The 18,248-nt window shown below is 45.7% G+C and overlaps 1 protein-coding gene across 3 annotated transcripts in view; it reads right to left on the bottom strand.

Annotated features, from left to right (window-relative positions):
- Positions 1-18,248, bottom strand: part of PRKCB (protein kinase C beta) — a 367,525-nt gene that overhangs the window by 13,354 nt on the left and 335,923 nt on the right. For all 3 annotated transcript variants that reach the window (XM_061153030.1, XM_061153028.1, XM_061153029.1), the window contains exon 16: positions 14,248-14,388. In XM_061153030.1, coding sequence (XP_061009013.1) covers positions 14,248-14,388 — 141 coding nt within the window. The remainder of the gene's footprint in view (positions 1-14,247; positions 14,389-18,248) is intronic.

The raw sequence follows: 18,248 nt of genomic DNA, 5'->3' as shown, positions 1-18,248 counted from the left end.
GGAATACAGATGATGACATGGCAACCCACTCTAAAATTCTTGCCTGGAGAATCCCATGGACGGGGGAGGCTGGTGGGCGACAGTCCATAGGGTTGCAAAGAGTTGGACATGATGGAAGTTACTTAGCATGCACACACACACGAGAGCTGAAGCCACATCTGACTGGCCCACACCTGAATTTCCAGATCCCAATACGGAGCTGGGACTGAGTGCTGTTCAACGGATAAAAGGTAGTATATATGAAGTGCTTATTTTTAGCCAGAAACTGTATAAGTGATTTACAAGCATGATCTCATTTAATCCAACAGGTCTATGAAGTCTGCTCCACAACAAGGAACAGATTTAGAGCTTAAGTAACTAAGATTTGTGCTCAGATCTGACAACTGATCCATTTATGCAGAAACAAACAACTTGTTCACAAGTGTCAAGAGAAAGAAACAACAGTCCTTTATAATTCTACCACCCCAATACCTTCCTTATGTTAACATTTTGGTCTATGTCCTGGATGGCTGGGTGAATTGATCGATGAATGCTTTCTACTCTCTAAAACACGTAGAATCGTTACTTTATTCTTTAAGCTGCTTTTAAAAACTAGATGAAATATACTCTAAATGCTTCCCCATGTCAACAAAATATCATATTGTTCTTATCCATTCTTTAAAATTCATCCTAAACCTAAGCTGCTGCTGGCTTCAAATAAACTAGCCCTCAAACAGTAATTGTCCCTTTTACTTGCCTATGTTTTTATAGCCTTGATTCTCACACATCTTTAAGATAGGCAGGAAAGATTATCTCCACTTAACAGAAAATCTGAAAAGTTAACAACTTGGTCAGGGTCATACAAGGTAAACGAGGAGAACCAAGATTCAGAGTCTGGTCTGCTTGATTCCAGGGACCACAGGGTGTCAGCGACATCTCACTGCCTTGCAAATTGCATCTGATCAAGTAACACAGACTTAAAAGTTAAGTTGAAAAAAAAAAAAGTTAAGTTGACCTGGATAATAATCTTAGCACCATCAATCTGCAGATAATCTGTAAGCAAGTTATCTAAATTCCCTTGGCCAGGTTTCCTGCTTTGTCAAATGGATCTGTCTTGCAGGGTGCGGTGAGAATGATTTGACAAAATGCACATAAAAAAATCTGACATGGTAGCTGGTAGCTGCAGTTGAGTTCTGACTCAACCAGTGCCATCCAGTGAGCTAGTCTGATGGGGGTGGCTGTACCCTGGCAACAGAGGGGTCCTATGGACCCTGCCACACCCCAACCTACCCTAGTGAAGTGGGAGGGAGATGGGCCCCTGCGCTGGACAGTTGGAGTTTGTCCAGCAGAGTAAATAGGAGATCTGTTTTCCCTAGACCTCTGAGGACAAAGTGGCAGGAGCTGAGCTCTGCTGGAGCGAAGAGATAAAACAACCAAAAGGAGGGGTGGCCACCCCATAATAGATGCTGTCAAACCTCCCACAGGCCTCTGCGCTAGAATCCATCTTGGCCAAAACCTGTGCAAGCATACTGGGGAGAGCCCCAGGCCAAGTCAGGTGTGGAAAAGAAAGAAGATAGCCAGCCAAAGGTAAACAAAGACCCAGAAGAACTGCCCTATATAAATGATTTAACTGCCTCTTTACTAGGGCTCCTCTCCATTAGGGAAAACGCCCACACCCTCCGGGGTATGTCTCTCTGCCTTGCTTCTTCTGTCTTAAAGAAACAAACTGTTTCACTGTGTGCTCTCCCCCACATGCTACGCTGTGTCTCCGATAATAAACTTTGTACCTGTTTTTACAGTTTTTGTCTGTTTGAGAAATTCATTTTTCAACAGGCAGGAGGGCCAGGGGAATTTTGCTCCAAGCCTCTAGCCCCTGGTGGACTAGCAGCTAGGATTCCTGGTTTCCATCCAAGCCACCCAGGTTCAATTCCTGGGCAGGGAACTAAGACCTCTCTTCAAGACCACTCACTGCTGTCTCTCTGAGATCACCAGAGTATTACTGTTAACAGTTACAGGCACTTAAGACACAAAAATCTGTCCCACCGAGATTGGCAGAGTATGCGGGAAGCCACCAGGTGAAGTCGGGCCCTGGGCTCCTAGTGAGAGACAGGGAAGAAAATATGGACCCAGGCACAAAAGGGATACCTCCCGTCTCCCAACCAAGCCTCACTCCCTTGGAAAGACACTTCAAGCAGATTCACAAGCCACCTCTGAGTTGTTGTTTTTCATACCCTAATTGGAGGGCATTTTGTGATTGTTTTTAAGAAACTGTACTTGTAAATAAACAAGAAATACACTTTGGATCTTTCCCTCTCTGGGTCATGGGCTTGTCTTGGTCCTCCAAGTTCTACTGTCATCAGAAGTCTTCATGGGACTCTGCTCAATGTGATGTGGCAGCCTGGAGGGGAGTTTGGGGGAGAACGGATATATGGATATGCATGGCTGAGTCCCTTTGCTGTCCGCCTGAAACTACCACAACATTGTTTATCAGCTATGCCCCCAATACAAAATGCTTTTGGTGATTAAAAGAAAAACAAAAAACTTAAAAAAAAAATAATAAAGTCTTCATGAAGTCAGTTTTTCAACCAGGAAGTAGGAGGAAAGTCAGCCAGCTCAATGCCATGAAAACAAGGTAGTACTGATTAAAAAAACAAACAAACAAACTTCCAAAATGGAAGGGAACAAATCAAGGGGTGGGAATTGAAGATGAGCACTGACACCCTCATGTGTGACGTGGAGGACCTCTCCAGAAGCTCACCCAGGACGCCGGTCACAGTGGGTGGCTCTAGGAAGAAGAACGAAGGAGCCTAGTTAGGGGTCTACAGGGAGGTACTTAATTTCCCTGCACAGCTTTTGATGTGGCTGGAAGTTTTATACTCTTTCCAGATTTTTTTCTTAAGGAAGAAAGATCAAAGTACCCAGTTTGATGAGGTCAAGAAAGAAAAGACTAGTCTACAAGAGGAGGCAATTTTGAGGTCACTGCTGACTCAATGAGAGGGATTTCAATAGAATGGTGGGGGCAGAAGCCAGATTGCACTGAACCATGGAAAGAATGAAAGGTGAAAAAATGGAGGGAGCAAGAACTCCATCCAGTTTGTATGAAAAGATAGAGGAGCAGTAGAATGGAGAGATCCCAGTCTCAAGGGAAGAGATTTTTTAAGATGAGAGACTTTGCATGTTTCTGTGTTGAACAGAATGAATCAGAAAAGAGCCAGAGTGGGCATCTGCTTGGTTTGCAGGCACAGCGAGCAGCTTTATTTTTCTGGGAGAATCCACTCCTTCCCCTCTGCAAGATGTCTGCTTTAGACAGGGGCAGACCCAGCCCCTTGACAGGTGCCCTGGACCTGGCCAATCAGAACATTCCATCTCCTGGGCACAGTGATTGCTTTAGAGATGGACATATGGCCGAACATCTTCCAACAAGATTGAGTTCCAGGTTGCAGGAAGTTTTAGGAAAAGGAAGCTCTCTTTCAGCAGGAATTGCAAAAATAATGGGACGTAGGTCTGGAGCAACTATGTGCCCAAGAAAAACTTTGGAGAATAAAGAAATCAACAGAGAGGAAAGCAATCTTAAGGGATACAGAGAAATGGATTGCTTTTGACATGGTCCAGACTCTGGATCCAGTCACAACTAAATACTGTTAAGTCAGTTTGAATTGGGTTCCTATTTGCAACCCTAGGAGTTCTGATTACTATATGGAGAAGCTGTGGACACAGACTGGCCAGAGTAGACATGCAAAGGACATGGGAGAATGGGGGTTCATAGCAGAAGGGGAACGTCTTCATGGGGGCACCTGTTTGTTGGAACACAGAGGGAGGCAGGTCAACGAGGTCAAGATGACTGTCCAGGAGCAGGAAAGCCACCCCCCCAGGGGCCTCCATTTGCCCCCAACATACGAGATGGGGCTATCAGCTGAGACCAAGATGACCGGAACTTTAGTTGGGGACCTTCAGGAAAGAGAAGGTTTGGCGACTTGCCCAGGGGACTCAGAGAGGGACTGATGGGGAAGGCTTAAGAGTCTGGCTGAGATCAGAGCATCTACAATCGTGGAGGCTCAGAGGGGTGCAGCTACTTGCCCACCTTCACTCAGCTGCTAAATTGGAAGGCTGATGTTTTGTTTGTTAGGTGTTTTTTTTTTTTGGCTATGCCGCATCATTTGTGGGATCTTAATTCCCCAACCATGGATGGAACCCAGGTCACAGCAGTGAAAGCGCTGAGTCCTAACCACTGGACTGCCAGGAGATTCCCAAAGCTGGCGTTTGAATCCTGGCTCCGCTGACTCTCTGTCCGTATTCCTTCTGCTTGACCCAGTCTCCTTGGATCCATGGGTTCATCTCCTCGAGTTCTCCCAACCTTTGGTCAACAGCTTTCTAGGGCACTGTGATAAGCATTTCAACCTGGGCAGGGTTGATAGTAGAACTGAGGAGCTAGACTTTACAGACATTCACCAACAGTGCCCATCCCCCAGGAATGTATTTAAATTTGGGACTTGACCAAGAGCAGTTCAAATCCCACATCTGTGTAGCCAGGTTGGGAGATGAGAGAAGAAACATCACGGAGGCAAGAATATGGGCTTCGGAGGTAGACTGATAGGATTTCAAATTAAACTGGCTTGTGACCATGGGCAAGTTACTTAACCACTCTGAGCCTGTTTCCTTACCAATACAGGGGAGGTAATAACAGCATCTACTTCAGGGGGTTGTTGTGAAGGTGAAATGAGATGACTAAATTAGATAGTGTGCTCCACTTTCTAGTAAAATTGAATAATTTCACAGAATATGGCTGACCCATTTTATTGTTACTGTCATAAATAGTTGTTATTATTAAGGTCCTGCATGCATTCAATGGAAGGCTAGTTATCTTGTTCTGGTTCTGTCATATTCCCCATGTAAGTCCCTTGGGCAAAACTCGGCCTTTGCTTGCTCATCTACAGCATGGAGGGGTTGAATCCCACTTCTAAAGTATTTTCAATTTTTGACTGCGGTTATATTTCAGTGGTCATGGCCAGATATATCCTAACAGCTTCATGCTCTCTCCAGCATGTGACCTTTCCACCTACCATTTCAATCAAACCACTGGCTCCTCTGCCAGGGACAGTTCAAAGTCACGCACCTGGCAAATGACTTAGAAACTTCATTTGGCCCAGGGACCTGTCAACTTGAACCATCTTTCAAAGGGAGTCCGGCTGAATCCGCAGCTTAAGTAGGTTCTCCATGGACGAATGGAAAGGGAGATAAAGAGATACACAGACTCTAGGCTACGTGTCCTAAACAACTCTTGGCTATTTGTTAGTCGGTGTAGGAAGGTCGCCTAATATTTTGATTAAGATCTCTGCAAACTCCACACTCTGAATAACCAAGAGAACAAACAACTGGGTGGGGAAATGTCTACTTCTTAATGAGCCTGTCCTGAAGGCCTCATTTCAGATGCTGCCATGCCCCGCATCCAGGGGTTATTCAATGTCTGCTGTCTTTGTCAGCCTCGAAATCAACACCTTAAGGAACAAGTGAGATTTGCATCTTTTAAAAATCCTGCCAGAAAATTGTAAAAGGTGTGAATATGCTACTTGTTTGCTGCAATATTTTAAAATAAATTTTAATTCATTTGAACTGTAAGAATACTTCGTCTTTTTCTATTATGTAACGGACACCATTAGATGCTGTTATCAAGGTTCTCTCCCATCAATGCAATCACAGACCTTATTAAAAGGGGCTCCAAGTGCTTTTAATAATTTTTCCAAGATACTGGGCAGGTGGAGTCCATGGGTCCACCTCCTAGCTGCTGGACCTTGAGCAGATGTCCTAACCTTTCCAAGTTTCATGCCCTCATATCTGCAATACGGTGACAATGACACCTACCTCATCGGGTTGTGAGAATTAAATGAGGTAATGCCTGGAAGGCCCTTAATACAGTTGCCTAGCTCTGCCGGAAGAACTCTGTTTTTTCCAGTGTATTTGAATAGCACAGGTTCTACAAAAAAGTATTTTAAATCCTAATATTCAAAAAGGTATTATTCTCTTCAGCATTTGGTACCTTGGGGGAGCTAAGTTCTATTCTTAAATAAATCATATTAAGTAAAAGTTAGCTCCCTTTCTTAAGCCTTGAATTTGGAGTTTTAATAGCAAACATACAAAGGTTATGCTTTGTGGCTTCAATTCAGAAATGTCAGCACATCAAACACACGTTCAGATACACACACAGAGACACTTACTCACACGGTGTAAAGGGCAATTGGCTTTGGAGGAGAATGTCACATGAACAGAATTGCAGCTCATTAAAGCAGTGCTTGACGCTTTTGACCTCAGCTACATAAACAGTGTTTTCAGATGACAGAATTACTAAGAAACCAAGTCCTGTGAGCACGACTGAGTCTCTGAAGCAGTTCGGCATTTAGACGCCCAGAAGATGCGAGTAATGCTATGTGATCCAGTAAGTAACCTATGTGGTATTTTGGAAACAATATTAAATGAAAGGCTCAATAAAATACAATGGGGGATAAGGGGCTCTGTTGGGTTTTTCTGCTTGTTTTTTAGTTTGCAAGATTCCAAGATGTTCCAGCTATGCAGATGCCTCAAAATTCTACAGGGCTTTACAAAACGTGATGAGACTACAGAAGAGGTAAGCAGAGCAGGGATGATTGGCGTCAGCCTGGTGTACGCGTGGGGTTGACACCTGCCACCGAGGCTGGGAGGGAAGGAAGGAGGGGTGAGTAGTCTGATCACCTCTAGATAGTAACCAATGGCCAGGGTTGGGGTTCTTCTTAATGTCTATGTCCCGCCCAGCTGTACTCAACTCCCGCCCAGAGTGAACCGATGATCGGATATGTCTTAGAACAAGAATGGAGCCAGTTCACTAGTGGGCAGATGGCTGTACACACCCTAGCGATGAAGGCTCTCTGGACTGTAACGAAACAGGACATCTTTGCCTTGTTACCAAGACTTTTCTCTCCTTTTTCAATGAGCTGCATTGCCCGTTGGCTAAGTTGACCCAAGGACTGCCTCCATGGGGCAGCTGGAGCCTCAAGCCCGAGGTCGGTGTCCCTTCCTTGCCTTCCCAGTGAGCTCTGCATGAGGTGTCATGGACACCAGTGGACATTACCCGTTCAGGCATTTTGATTTAAAGACCTTATGCTAGCCTGGGCTTCTCTGGTAGCTCAAACGGTAAAGAATCTGCCTACAGTGCAGGAGACCTGGGTTTGATTTCTGGGTTGGGAAGATCCCCTGGAGAAGGAAATGGCAACCCACTCCAGTATTCTTGCCAGGAGAATCCCATGGGCAGAGAAGCCTGGCTGGCTGCAGTCCATGGGATCGCAAAGAGTCGGACAGACGAGTGACTACCACACAGAGGCTAGCCTATCTTGCTAACATCTGTGAGACTATAGCACCTCATACTACAAATTCTCCAATAAAACATGCTCACCAGAGTGGCCTCAATGCACCCTCCACCACAGCACAGCCAAATTCCGAGCTGATTACCCAGAGGGAACTTCCGGTTATAGCCCTTGGCACATGGAGCTTCCCATATCATGACGTCATTCACACGGACCCGAAGAAATATAACCTGCTGGATGACCACGCTCTGCTCTATGCCCTCAAGCTGGCACTCTGGGCTCCAGAAGCTTCCTTGACTATCCATTTCATCAGTTCACCCTACTTCTCACCAGGCCAAACACACAACCATCACTTTATTCCTGAGGGCAATTATGCAGGTAGTCTGGAGTCGTCTTCATCCATTCCTTCATGCCCCTGGGGTAATTACTGAGCACCCACCAGGTGCCAGGAACTGGGGAGGGACTGGGGAAGCCAAGATGAACTCAACTGGGAGGCTAGAACATCATCCTGTCCATGTGTTGAGCACCTCTCACCTGGATCAGGAACCTACCCTTGTCCCCACAACAGTCAGATCAAGCTATTTCTCAGCCCATCTTAGTTGGAGTAAAAGCCAAAGATCCTCCAACGGCCTGTACCATCTGCTCCTCCCATGGCCTCTCTGATCTCATCTCCATTTACTCTCTCCCTTGCCCACTCAGCTCAGCCACCTGGAGTCTCTGCTCTTTCCTGAATGTGCCAGGCAAGTTCCTGCCTCAGGGCCTTTACACCTGCCTCAGGGCCTTTGCACCTGTTAATACTACCAAACCACTTTCACCCCCAGATACACACATGGCTCACTCCCTCCCTCACCTTCTTCCCATCTTTGCTGAAATACCATTTTCTCAGTGAGGCTTTCCAACAACCCTATTTAAAACTGACCTCTTGAGGACTTCCCTGGTGGTCCAGTGGTTAGGAATCCACCTTGCAATGCAGGGGATGAGGGTTTGATTCCAGGTCAGGGAACTAAGATCCCATACATCTCGAGCAACTGAGGAGCCCACACACTGCAACTTCTGAGCCCGAGTGCCACAACTAAGACACAATGCCATCAAATAAATAAACAGAGAAACTATAAGACTGACCTCTCTGTGACCCACCCCTCCATAATGCTTTCTAACAAACATACCCACTGATTTCTATGTTTATTATTTGCCCACTCCCTCTAGAAGATTAAGTTCCACAAGGGCAGAGATTTTTATTATTTTTACTGTTGTGTCTCTATTACCTGGAAGAGCACCTAACCTCAATAAACAGGTGCTGAATGGATGATCCATAACACCCCCACTAGAGGACAGAACCAGAACACACCGCTTCTCAGCCCACTGCCCCACGACACACCCAGTCACATACTCTGCCCTTTGTCCACAAACCAGCACCTCCCACCCACCACACACTGACCCAGAAGACCCTGCCGGGCGTCTCAAGTCACATACCGAGAACACTCTGTACTGAGGCCTCTACACCCCTTCAGCACAGCCTTCACCATGCCACAGGGCACACCAATTATAACAGGATCTACCAGTCAGCTCGCTGGCTGGTGGTACCCCTGCTAGGCCGTGGTTCAGCGGCAGTATCTCATCTGGGAGCATCATAGAAATGCAGCATCTCAGGCCCTATTGTAGACTGGCTGAATCAGAACTCATATTTTAATCACATGCCCAAAAGACCCTGTGTGCACATTAACGTTAAAGAAGCTCTCCTAGGCTACATCATGGCGCATGTACCATTGGCTGGGCAATGACAGCTATGGGAGTCACAGTCCTCCCCATCCAAAGTGCAACAATTCATGCATTGCATCATCAGATCTTTCATCACACAACCAAACGATGCTCTGACAGATACAATTCAGTACCCAAATTATAGCCCTTTATAAATAGGGTAACTTACACAACAACCAATTTATTTGAGCTTCGCTGCTGGGCTTGACAAAAACCCACTCTGTGCTCTAACAAATATCCCTAAAGAATCCAGTATGTTCCTCAGCACAGCGCACTGCAACATCTTATTTGACAGCCTTTCACTGAATCATTCATTTATTCAGTAAAAATTATTAAGCACCCATTATGTGCTCAACCTAACGCTAAGCACTGGGACCCAACAATGAAAAAGACAGTCTTTTAGTCTCTCCAGAAAGACAGACCTTACACGGAACAATTACAACAAAGTGTGATGAGTTTGTTGATAGGACTTTAGCAGATGATCCCTACTCGGCAATTGACAAGAGCTTCCCTGAGTGGGTGACGGTTTACTGATTTGATGAGGAGGAAGGAGGAAGGTACCAGGAGGGTGAGGGAGGGAGGGAGCATGGGACGGCTCTGGGATTTCAGGGTGGCTGGCTCTGCCTGGGAAAAGCCAGGAAGGGAAGGAAGGCACTTCGAGTTTAAGGAGCAGAACGACACTCAGCAATGCCAGTTCTTGCAGTTAGGAGCCTGGGGAGGCAGTAGAGGTTGGTTCAAGGAAGACCCTAAAAGCCATATATGCTGAGGAACAACAGACATTATCCCAGGGGTGGGCAGAGAGCCATTGGTGGAGCACGTTCGGTGGGGAGGGGGCCGGAGGGGGGAGATTTAAGCAAGAGAATGACACAATCGGATGCACATTAAAAAAAAATCACTCTTGTACCCTGAAACAATACATGAAGCCAGTGCATTTCAGTAGTTTCCAACAATACTATGTGAACAGCTCCTGCCACAATAAAAGATGCACTGAGAACGACTTTAAAAATCCATTTAAAATTATTTTAATGAACCTTCAATAATAGCACCCTTCACTGGTGTTTGAATATAATCCTCTGTTATTGCCCCGTGGTTTTTCTTTCTTTTGCTGCACTCTATTTAATAGCATGCATGAGTCAGGAACGCTGACAGATACGTGCACGCTTTTCAATATCCTGAGAGGCACATGGAACTCTGCACACACTCACCAGGGCCTTTCAGAAAGTGTGGGGAAAGGGAAAATGTGAAATCCTCAGGTGGGGGCTGGGGGCTCTAGGGCTGGCAACTGCTATGTGGAAGGCATATACCCAAGTCGAATCGAATGAGTGTGTGATGTATACATTGTGCTGTGTTGTGCTTAGTCGCTCAGACATGTCCGACTCTTTGTGACCCCATGGCCTGTAGCCCACCATGGGCTGTCTTCTGTCCATGGGGATTCTCCAGGCAAGAATACTGGAGTGGGTTGCCATGCCCTCCTCCAGGGGATCTTCCCAACCCAGGGATTGAACCGGGGTCTCCCACATTGCAGGCAGATTCTTTACTGACTGAGCCACAAGAGAAGCCCAAGAATACTGGAGTGGGTAGCCTATTCTTTCTCCAGGCGATCTTCCTGACCCAGGAATCGAACTGGGGTCTCCTGTATTTCAGGCAGATTCTTTACCAGCTGAGCTACCAGGGAAGTCCAGTGTATACATTATTATGTCTATTTTGAATTTACCCTAGGAATTCAAAATTCTTTATCCAGTGTCTCCTCCCCTTAGAGGTGATGGTAGAACATCTTGAAGTCTACAGCCCAGTCCAGTCACTGTACTTTGAAGGTCATTGTTAAAGCACACAAACATTTCAAGACATCAGCTGGTTGGAAACCATATCCAATACAGAACAGTTGAAGGATCCTATGGATCATCACTAGCTGTTGTAACCGTTTTGTGTTACCAATGATAAGAACAGCTCATTTTTCCTGAGCACCCTCTGTGAGCCAGGGTAAATATTCAAAGTATTTAACCAGCCAAAGTGGACTCCGGTTGTAAGTAACCAGCACTTATGGGACCCAGCTAAACATCAACCAGACTCTGTGAGATCGCTACCCTAGAGGTGATAAACTGACAGCCACATGTGGTTCATGGGTGTTTTATTTGACTGGAGTTGTGTTTAATTTTTAAAATGTTGTTGCTGATATGTTTTTTTAAAATAGTGAGATTTCATACAAAGGTCCTGAGGAGGATGCAGCACTGCAGAGCCTGCATCGACCACAGGACCGACCTGGCAGGCCCCTTGCCTGCCTCATAGAAGGTCCCCAGGGAAAGATCACGCTTACTTTCATGAATAAGATAAAAAGAAAATAATAATAATCAGTGATGATCCACAGGACCCTCCGACTGGTCAGCTGGAGATGAATACCCACCTGTTGAGCTTTGAGAACCACCAGCTCCCCCGTCTGCCCCTCCTTAAACCACTCCCACCTCCCTCACTGACATTACCTGCTTGGCCTCTGTAGCCATCTGAGTCTCTGACCTATTCCTGGAAGGCGCCCCTCCTCCCTCAGAAAACCATTGTCTTCCCCTTAAAGAGACTTCTCTCCCTACCACGTTCCTTTGGCCTCTGTCTAGCTTCCCTGAAAGAGCTTTTGACCATGACCTCCACAGCAGTGAGTCCCAGCCTGGAGCGTCCATCAGATTCACCTTGAGAGCCCCACAGCAAGGCTTCTGATTCAGGAGGTCTGGGGTGGGAGCCTGAGAATTTCATTCCTAAAGTTTCCAGGTGATACTGCTGGTCTGGGGACCACTCTTTGAAAACCACTGCTCTTCAAGCAAGGAATGAACCTCAAATGTTCATTTCTGTGGTTCAATTCTGGTGGGGATGGGGGCATGTACATCTCTCCTCTAGCCAAGTGGAGAGAGGTTGATCTGCATATTGAGACCTCATGAATAGCCCCGCAAAACCCAAATAGGGTGTGTGTGCCCCCTCAAGTTCTCAGTTTCCTGACTAGAGAACCCACTCTTGTCTTTCAGATTGCTTTTTGATCTTTTCTTACGTATAATAAAAATGATGATACTGCCTATGACATGCAGGTGTACACACGAACCCCAAGTGCACATACGGACATTATCTTACGGACTAGCACAAGCAGGACCCTATACTGCTCTGCCCCTTCAAAGACCCTGCACCTGAGACACTGACCAACACATGACATGTTGCTAACAAAAATCATCAACTCTCCCAGAGTGCCTGCTGTTTACCAGTCATGTACTGAATGCTTTATGCATCATGACCCTCCCCCGATAGAGAAACTGTCGTCATCCCTGTATTACAGAGGAGCAGAGAGGGGAAACGACTTGTCCAAGTTCTCCAGATGTAAAACAATCAAGAGATGGTTTACTGGACCCACTGTATTCATGAGGGTCAGACACGATTAGGAATACTGTGCTCAACCCTGTGTCTGCATTTCTTTTTTTTTTTTTTCCATTTATTTTTATTAGTTGGAGGCTTTCATTTGAATCAGTTCTAATGAGATGGATGAAACTGGAGCCCATTGTACAGAGTGAAGTAAGCCAGAAAGATAAAGAACATTACAGCATACTAACACATATATGGAATTTAGAAAGATGGTAATGATAACCCTATATGCAAAACAGAAAAAGAGACACAGATGTACAGAACAGACTTTTGGACTCTGTGTCTACATTTCAAGATGGATATTGTTAACCTGGAGGACAACAGGTGATGTCATATGGGACATGCTTACAGGTGGAGAAGGGGCGTGTTGAGCCCAGAAACTGCAGGTTTCCGGAGTATCAGAGAAAGAGACTCTGGTTGACAGAACAGGACTCAGTGATGGAAATTCTGAGGAGGCTGATTTGGTATCACTATATACACTGGCAACAATCAGAAGGACCACAATGTAGAACTCGCTGCCTCTAAAGGACCCCATGACTGAACACCAGGAATTGTCCAGAGAGAAGTAGGACTCATCAGGGACTCTGTGAATCTAATCATTTGAGGTGTGCAGGGCTGGGAGATGTGAGAAGCACCTGGGAGGCTTCCTTCAACTACAAGTCCTTTGCCCCAGGCATCCTGGTATTGCTTCTAACGGAGTCAGACTCTCTGAATCCTCACATCCTCACACACTGGCTGAATGAACTTGGACAGAACACTCAACTTTTATGAGCTTCCATTTCCTCTTCCATGACATGGAATAACAGCACCTGTGTAACATTTTGTTTTGAGGGTTTGCTTAGATGCTATGTGTGAACTGCTTAATATGGCCAGATAAGTGGTCATGAAATTAATAGTATCAAAACAAGCACCACTTTCACTATCATTTTTCACATTTGAGATCCTCATGACTTCTGGTTTCGATGACAAAGTTTATGTTCAGGCTTACTACTTTTCAGCCTTAGCCAGCAGTTACAACCCATAATAAAATCACCAGGTCTCCCGTGTACTTTAACAAAGAAATATCCTTCTAGTAGAATCACGGTCCTGATTAATCCAGAAGAAAACTACTCCTCCCTGCTGAGTCCTTGGGGACAAAAGCGCTCCTGCATGCACATGACCTTGGGAAATGTGAAATTTTCACTCTTAAAACAATTCCCCAAGAGCCATATCCACACCCAGAGCCTCTGGGAGAGCTTTACGATCACGCCAGCCTTTGCTTCATTCTGGTTCGCCTTGGGTGGGAGCTGGCTTGGGGTTCTATCCTCTTTATTGACTCAGATGGAGTATATATTTCAGAATTAAATTTAAATACTGTTGAGATAAACAACATGACCTTTTCAATGTCAGTTTGAAGAGAAAATGACACAGTCGAACCAAGGAAAGACCGAGGGCGAAATTAGATTCTTTATCACAGTCCAAAAATGGATCTGAACTCGGCTCACCCGAAAACCATTCCCCCAAAGCTGCCAGCTCAGACGGTTACAATAATTGAATCAATAAAACAAAAACACAACATCCATGGTCTTTCCCGCATATATCGAGACTGTGCGGACAGAAATCTCCATTTCTGTACCCACTGCCTTTGAGTGTAAATATGAGCACTTGTAGACATGTTCATCGAGGTCCACCCCTCGGAGGGCAGCAAGGGCACACACATCGGAGAGAGGAAAAGAGCCTGTTATGACGTGGACCCAAAAAATGTTATGATGTGGACCCAACCACCTTTAGAGAACAGTTTACTTACGGCTTTCGGCTTATATGGGGGCTGAATCTCTTTGCGTTCAAGTTTCTCCCAGTCAATATACCGGAAAAACGCATGCTCTTTGATGTCACGTTCACCTTCAGGTCCACAACCCAGACGTTTGCCTGGGTGTTTGGTCATCAGCTTCAAGAGAAAGAGAAATGTAGAATGAATTTCAGAAGAGGAGATGTGGGACTCTCCGAAATGATCACTCCTATGAATGAGGGAAGACAGCGCAAAGAAGAGTCCCAACTAAATCTTTATTTTTGGCTTTTCATCCCAGCAGTAATTTCCCAGCCAGGTCTTTCTAATAGGAAGACCCAAGAGTAGTGTCTGCTGCTCCCGGTCCCAGAGCAAAGCCCCTTACAGCTAAGTACACTTCAGCCTGACTGTGGTCCTGAACTTCAAGTCAGAAATATCACATGGTGCATTTTGATTTAAGAATGATTTCTACGCAATTACTGATGCATTTAATGAGAACAGTTTCAATATCTTCAAATTCTCCTCCTGCCACCACGAGGAAACGGGAGTTTGACCAAAGCAAAGGGCACGTTCATTCAGATAATATTTGCATTTCTCAGTAAAGCGCTTGTGAAAATGACAAGACAGAAGAAAAAATATTAGTCAAATGGACCCAAGTTTCAAGTAATTACTTTCCGAAAGCTCATTAAACAGTCAAAACCTAGGCCAGCTCATTTCCCTTGTATCACACATTACACTAAACTCCGCTGAGGTTTCTTTGGTGTCCCATTTAAATTACTTAATTATCAAAACCCTCCATCTTTGGGTCTCTGAGCCAGTGCTAAATAACAAGATGAAACCAGACAGGCTCCCTCTTGTAAATGAGTCCAAAGCAGCAGGAAAATATCTCTGATCTCAAGACTTAAGCAAATGCACAGAGAGTCAAGACGGAGGAGTTGATGATTAATTTTTTAAAAAAGAAAGATCAGCAAGAGGCCATCAAAAGAAGAAACAAAACAACTGAAACACACAAGACCATGAAGCTTCCTGGAGTTGACTTGACACCAAGAAGCCCATGACATCAGACTCCTCAGATTTTTGCCCAGGGCTTGAGGATTATGGGGGGAAGGGGTGAATTCAGCAATTCACACCTACTCTGTTGGACTTTCAGCTCAGCCTGATTCTTGCTACAGATAATCTGTCATCAGAAACTACCCTTCTACACCCACACACAGAGAAGCACATACTTTCCACATATGCTTTATCTTCTAGGGGAAAAATAACCTGCACTTCTGTTTCTAAGCTACTTCTTTATAAATTGTATGCCTAGTCTCACCCGAGTCTCACAATGACCCAATGAGTTGGGTGTTTTAATTTTTCCCCACTTGAGTGACAAGGCAATTGACACCCAGAGGGTTAAGCAACTGGCAAGGACTCACAGAGACAGTAGATGGCAGAGCTAGGATTGGATCTTATCTCTGCTGACCTCTAAAACTCAGACATTTAGACATAGATTCCATGTGGTTCCCCAGGGATGATCTGTGGTCTCGCTTGGTCAGGAAAAGTTTAGGGAGGGCAAGGAAATTGGGCCAAATCTTGACTTTTGTGTAGGATTAGAATGGGAGGAAAGAAAAGGTTACGAGGCTTTGGTTAGCACAACCAGCTTTCCTATCCACAACAGCTCCTGGGGCTTCCCCGGTGGCTCAGTGGTAAAGAATCTGCAGTCAATGCAGGAGGTGCGGGTTCAATCCCCGGTCTGGGAAGATCGGACATGCTGCGGAGCAACTAAGCCTGTGTGCCGATACGACCGAGCCTGTGCCCTAGAGCCTGAGAACTGCAACCGCAGAGCCCACGAGCCGTAACTACTGAAGCCTGTGCACCTAGGGCCCATGCTTCACAGCAAGAAGCTGTGAGTGAGAAGCCAGTGCACTGCAACTAGAGAGCAGCCCCACTCCCCCTAACCAGGGAAAAGCCCGGGCAGCAACGAAGACCCAGCACAGCCAAAAATACATACATAAATAAAATCACATATGAAAAACTAGCAGCTTCCGTGTCCATGTGCCGGGCTCTGTGCCTCAGGCTTCCCAGCTATTTATTACCCGTTACTCTTTCATCTTCACAGCATTAAGGCCCCAGAAACTATTATCCTCATTTTCCACATAAAGACACCGGGTCCAGAGAAGCAGACATCTGCCTAAGATCACCCAGGTAAGTAACAGAGCTGTGCTTTGAACAGATCAGCCTGACCCAGAGTCTTAAAGCTCCATCTTACAGTTTCTTAGTGTCTTCACCCTAATGTATGGCCAACTGGGGCTTCTGTCTGCTTTAAGTTTATTCAAAGGGGGAGTGGTGATCTAAGCAAACTGTATACTAATTTTTTTTTTTTTTTTTATGGTGGAAAATAGGGTCTTTAATGGGATGGATAACAGCAGTCTCCAAACTTTTTGGCACTGGGGACCAGTTTAAAGGAAGACATTTTTTCTGCGGATTGAGGTGGGGGCATGGTTTGGGGATGATTCTAGCGGATTACATTTATGGTGCGCTTCACTCATTATTATTACATCAGCTCCACTTCAGGTCATCAGGCATTAGATCTGGGAAGTTGGGGACCCCTAGATAATAGGATATTTTCAAATGGAATTAGACCTTTTTCAAAAACCTAGCTCACTTTCCATGTAAATAGGAGACTGCTAAGCAAAGTAAAACCACTGCAGAAACACCCCAGCACTAATGCGAAGCTGTGCTCAGCTCTTGCACACTGTGCTCCGGCGCCCAAAGCCAACCATGCAGACAGCTGGACTTAATCACTCTTCCGATCTCTGATCACCTCCCAGATGCATCCCCTGGGGCCCACGGTTCAGGAGGAAGCATTTGGCTGTTCACTTGAGCATCATTCCTTCTCTGGAGCATCAACCTTGAAGAAAAAGCCCACACGGAGCCTCAGCCAACTCAACTCAGAAAGGTCCCCAAACCCAATAGTAAGAAAGTCACCCTCGCTAATCCTGAAGGTTATGGGTCTGAAATTAATAGAAATCTGCTCTACCAGGGAAACTGCTAATTGGAGCTGAAGCTGAATGCAGCTGACCTGGAAAACCCTTTTCTCCATGACCCACTTAGAACCCCAGCTGTCTAGGCAGGCAGGGCTGTGAAGGGGAAAGTCCTGAACATGCATGGAGCACCTACTATGTGCCAACGCTATGCGAGGAGCTTCCTCTTCTGTTACCTCATCATTTAACACTCTTCCAAAATTCTGTACAGTGAGGATTATTATTCCATCTTCGGAGATAAAGAAACAGAAGCCCATAGATGCAAAGTAATATGCTCAAGACCGTGCACCTAGGAAGCGGAAGGGTTGAAATGTACAAATAGTCTTGAGCTCCCAAATCCCCCACTTTAAAAATCCAAGTCACAGGGAATGCAAACTCGAATATCGAGAGGGGGTTAGCGTGTAACATGGCCGTGCCAGCATTAGTAACAGCAGGAGTCGTAACCCAAGGGTTTTGGAACAGAGTGCCAGACTCTCTACTGAGTTCCTTGTATTAACTCATCTCATGATCAGAGAACCCTGTGTGTGGTCCCATATGTGTGTCCCCAGTCTGCAGATGCGGTGGAACAACTTCCCGACTGTCACAGGGTTAATAATGCTTGGACTTGAACTCAGATGCTGGTTTCTTCCCAGAAAAATCAGGAGAGGAGGGGACACATTCTTATCTGAAGGAAAGACTGGCTTCCAATACAGTCTCCCCCTCTCTCCCCACCCTGTATGATGACTGCAGGGGTTTGCCCTGGCCTTGTTCTATGCTCTTTATTTGCCAAGGGCTTCGTTTAAGCTCCTCATGAACAGCTCAGCTGGTAAAGAATCCACCTGCAATGCAGGAGACCCCAGTTCAATTCCTGGGTCGGGAAGATCCCCTGGAGAAAGGATAGGCTACCCACTCCAGTATTCTTGGGCTTCCCTGGTGGCCCAGATGGTAAAGAATCAGCCTGCAATGTAGGAGACCCGGGTTTGATCCCTGGATTGGGAAGATCCCCTGGAGGAGGAT

The sequence above is a fragment of the Dama dama genome, chromosome 10, assembly GCF_033118175.1.
Source record: "Dama dama isolate Ldn47 chromosome 10, ASM3311817v1, whole genome shotgun sequence".
Taxonomy (NCBI): domain Eukaryota; kingdom Metazoa; phylum Chordata; class Mammalia; order Artiodactyla; family Cervidae; genus Dama; species Dama dama.
Note: the sequence above shows the minus strand (reverse complement) of the source record. Positions and strands in the feature narration are given on the sequence as shown.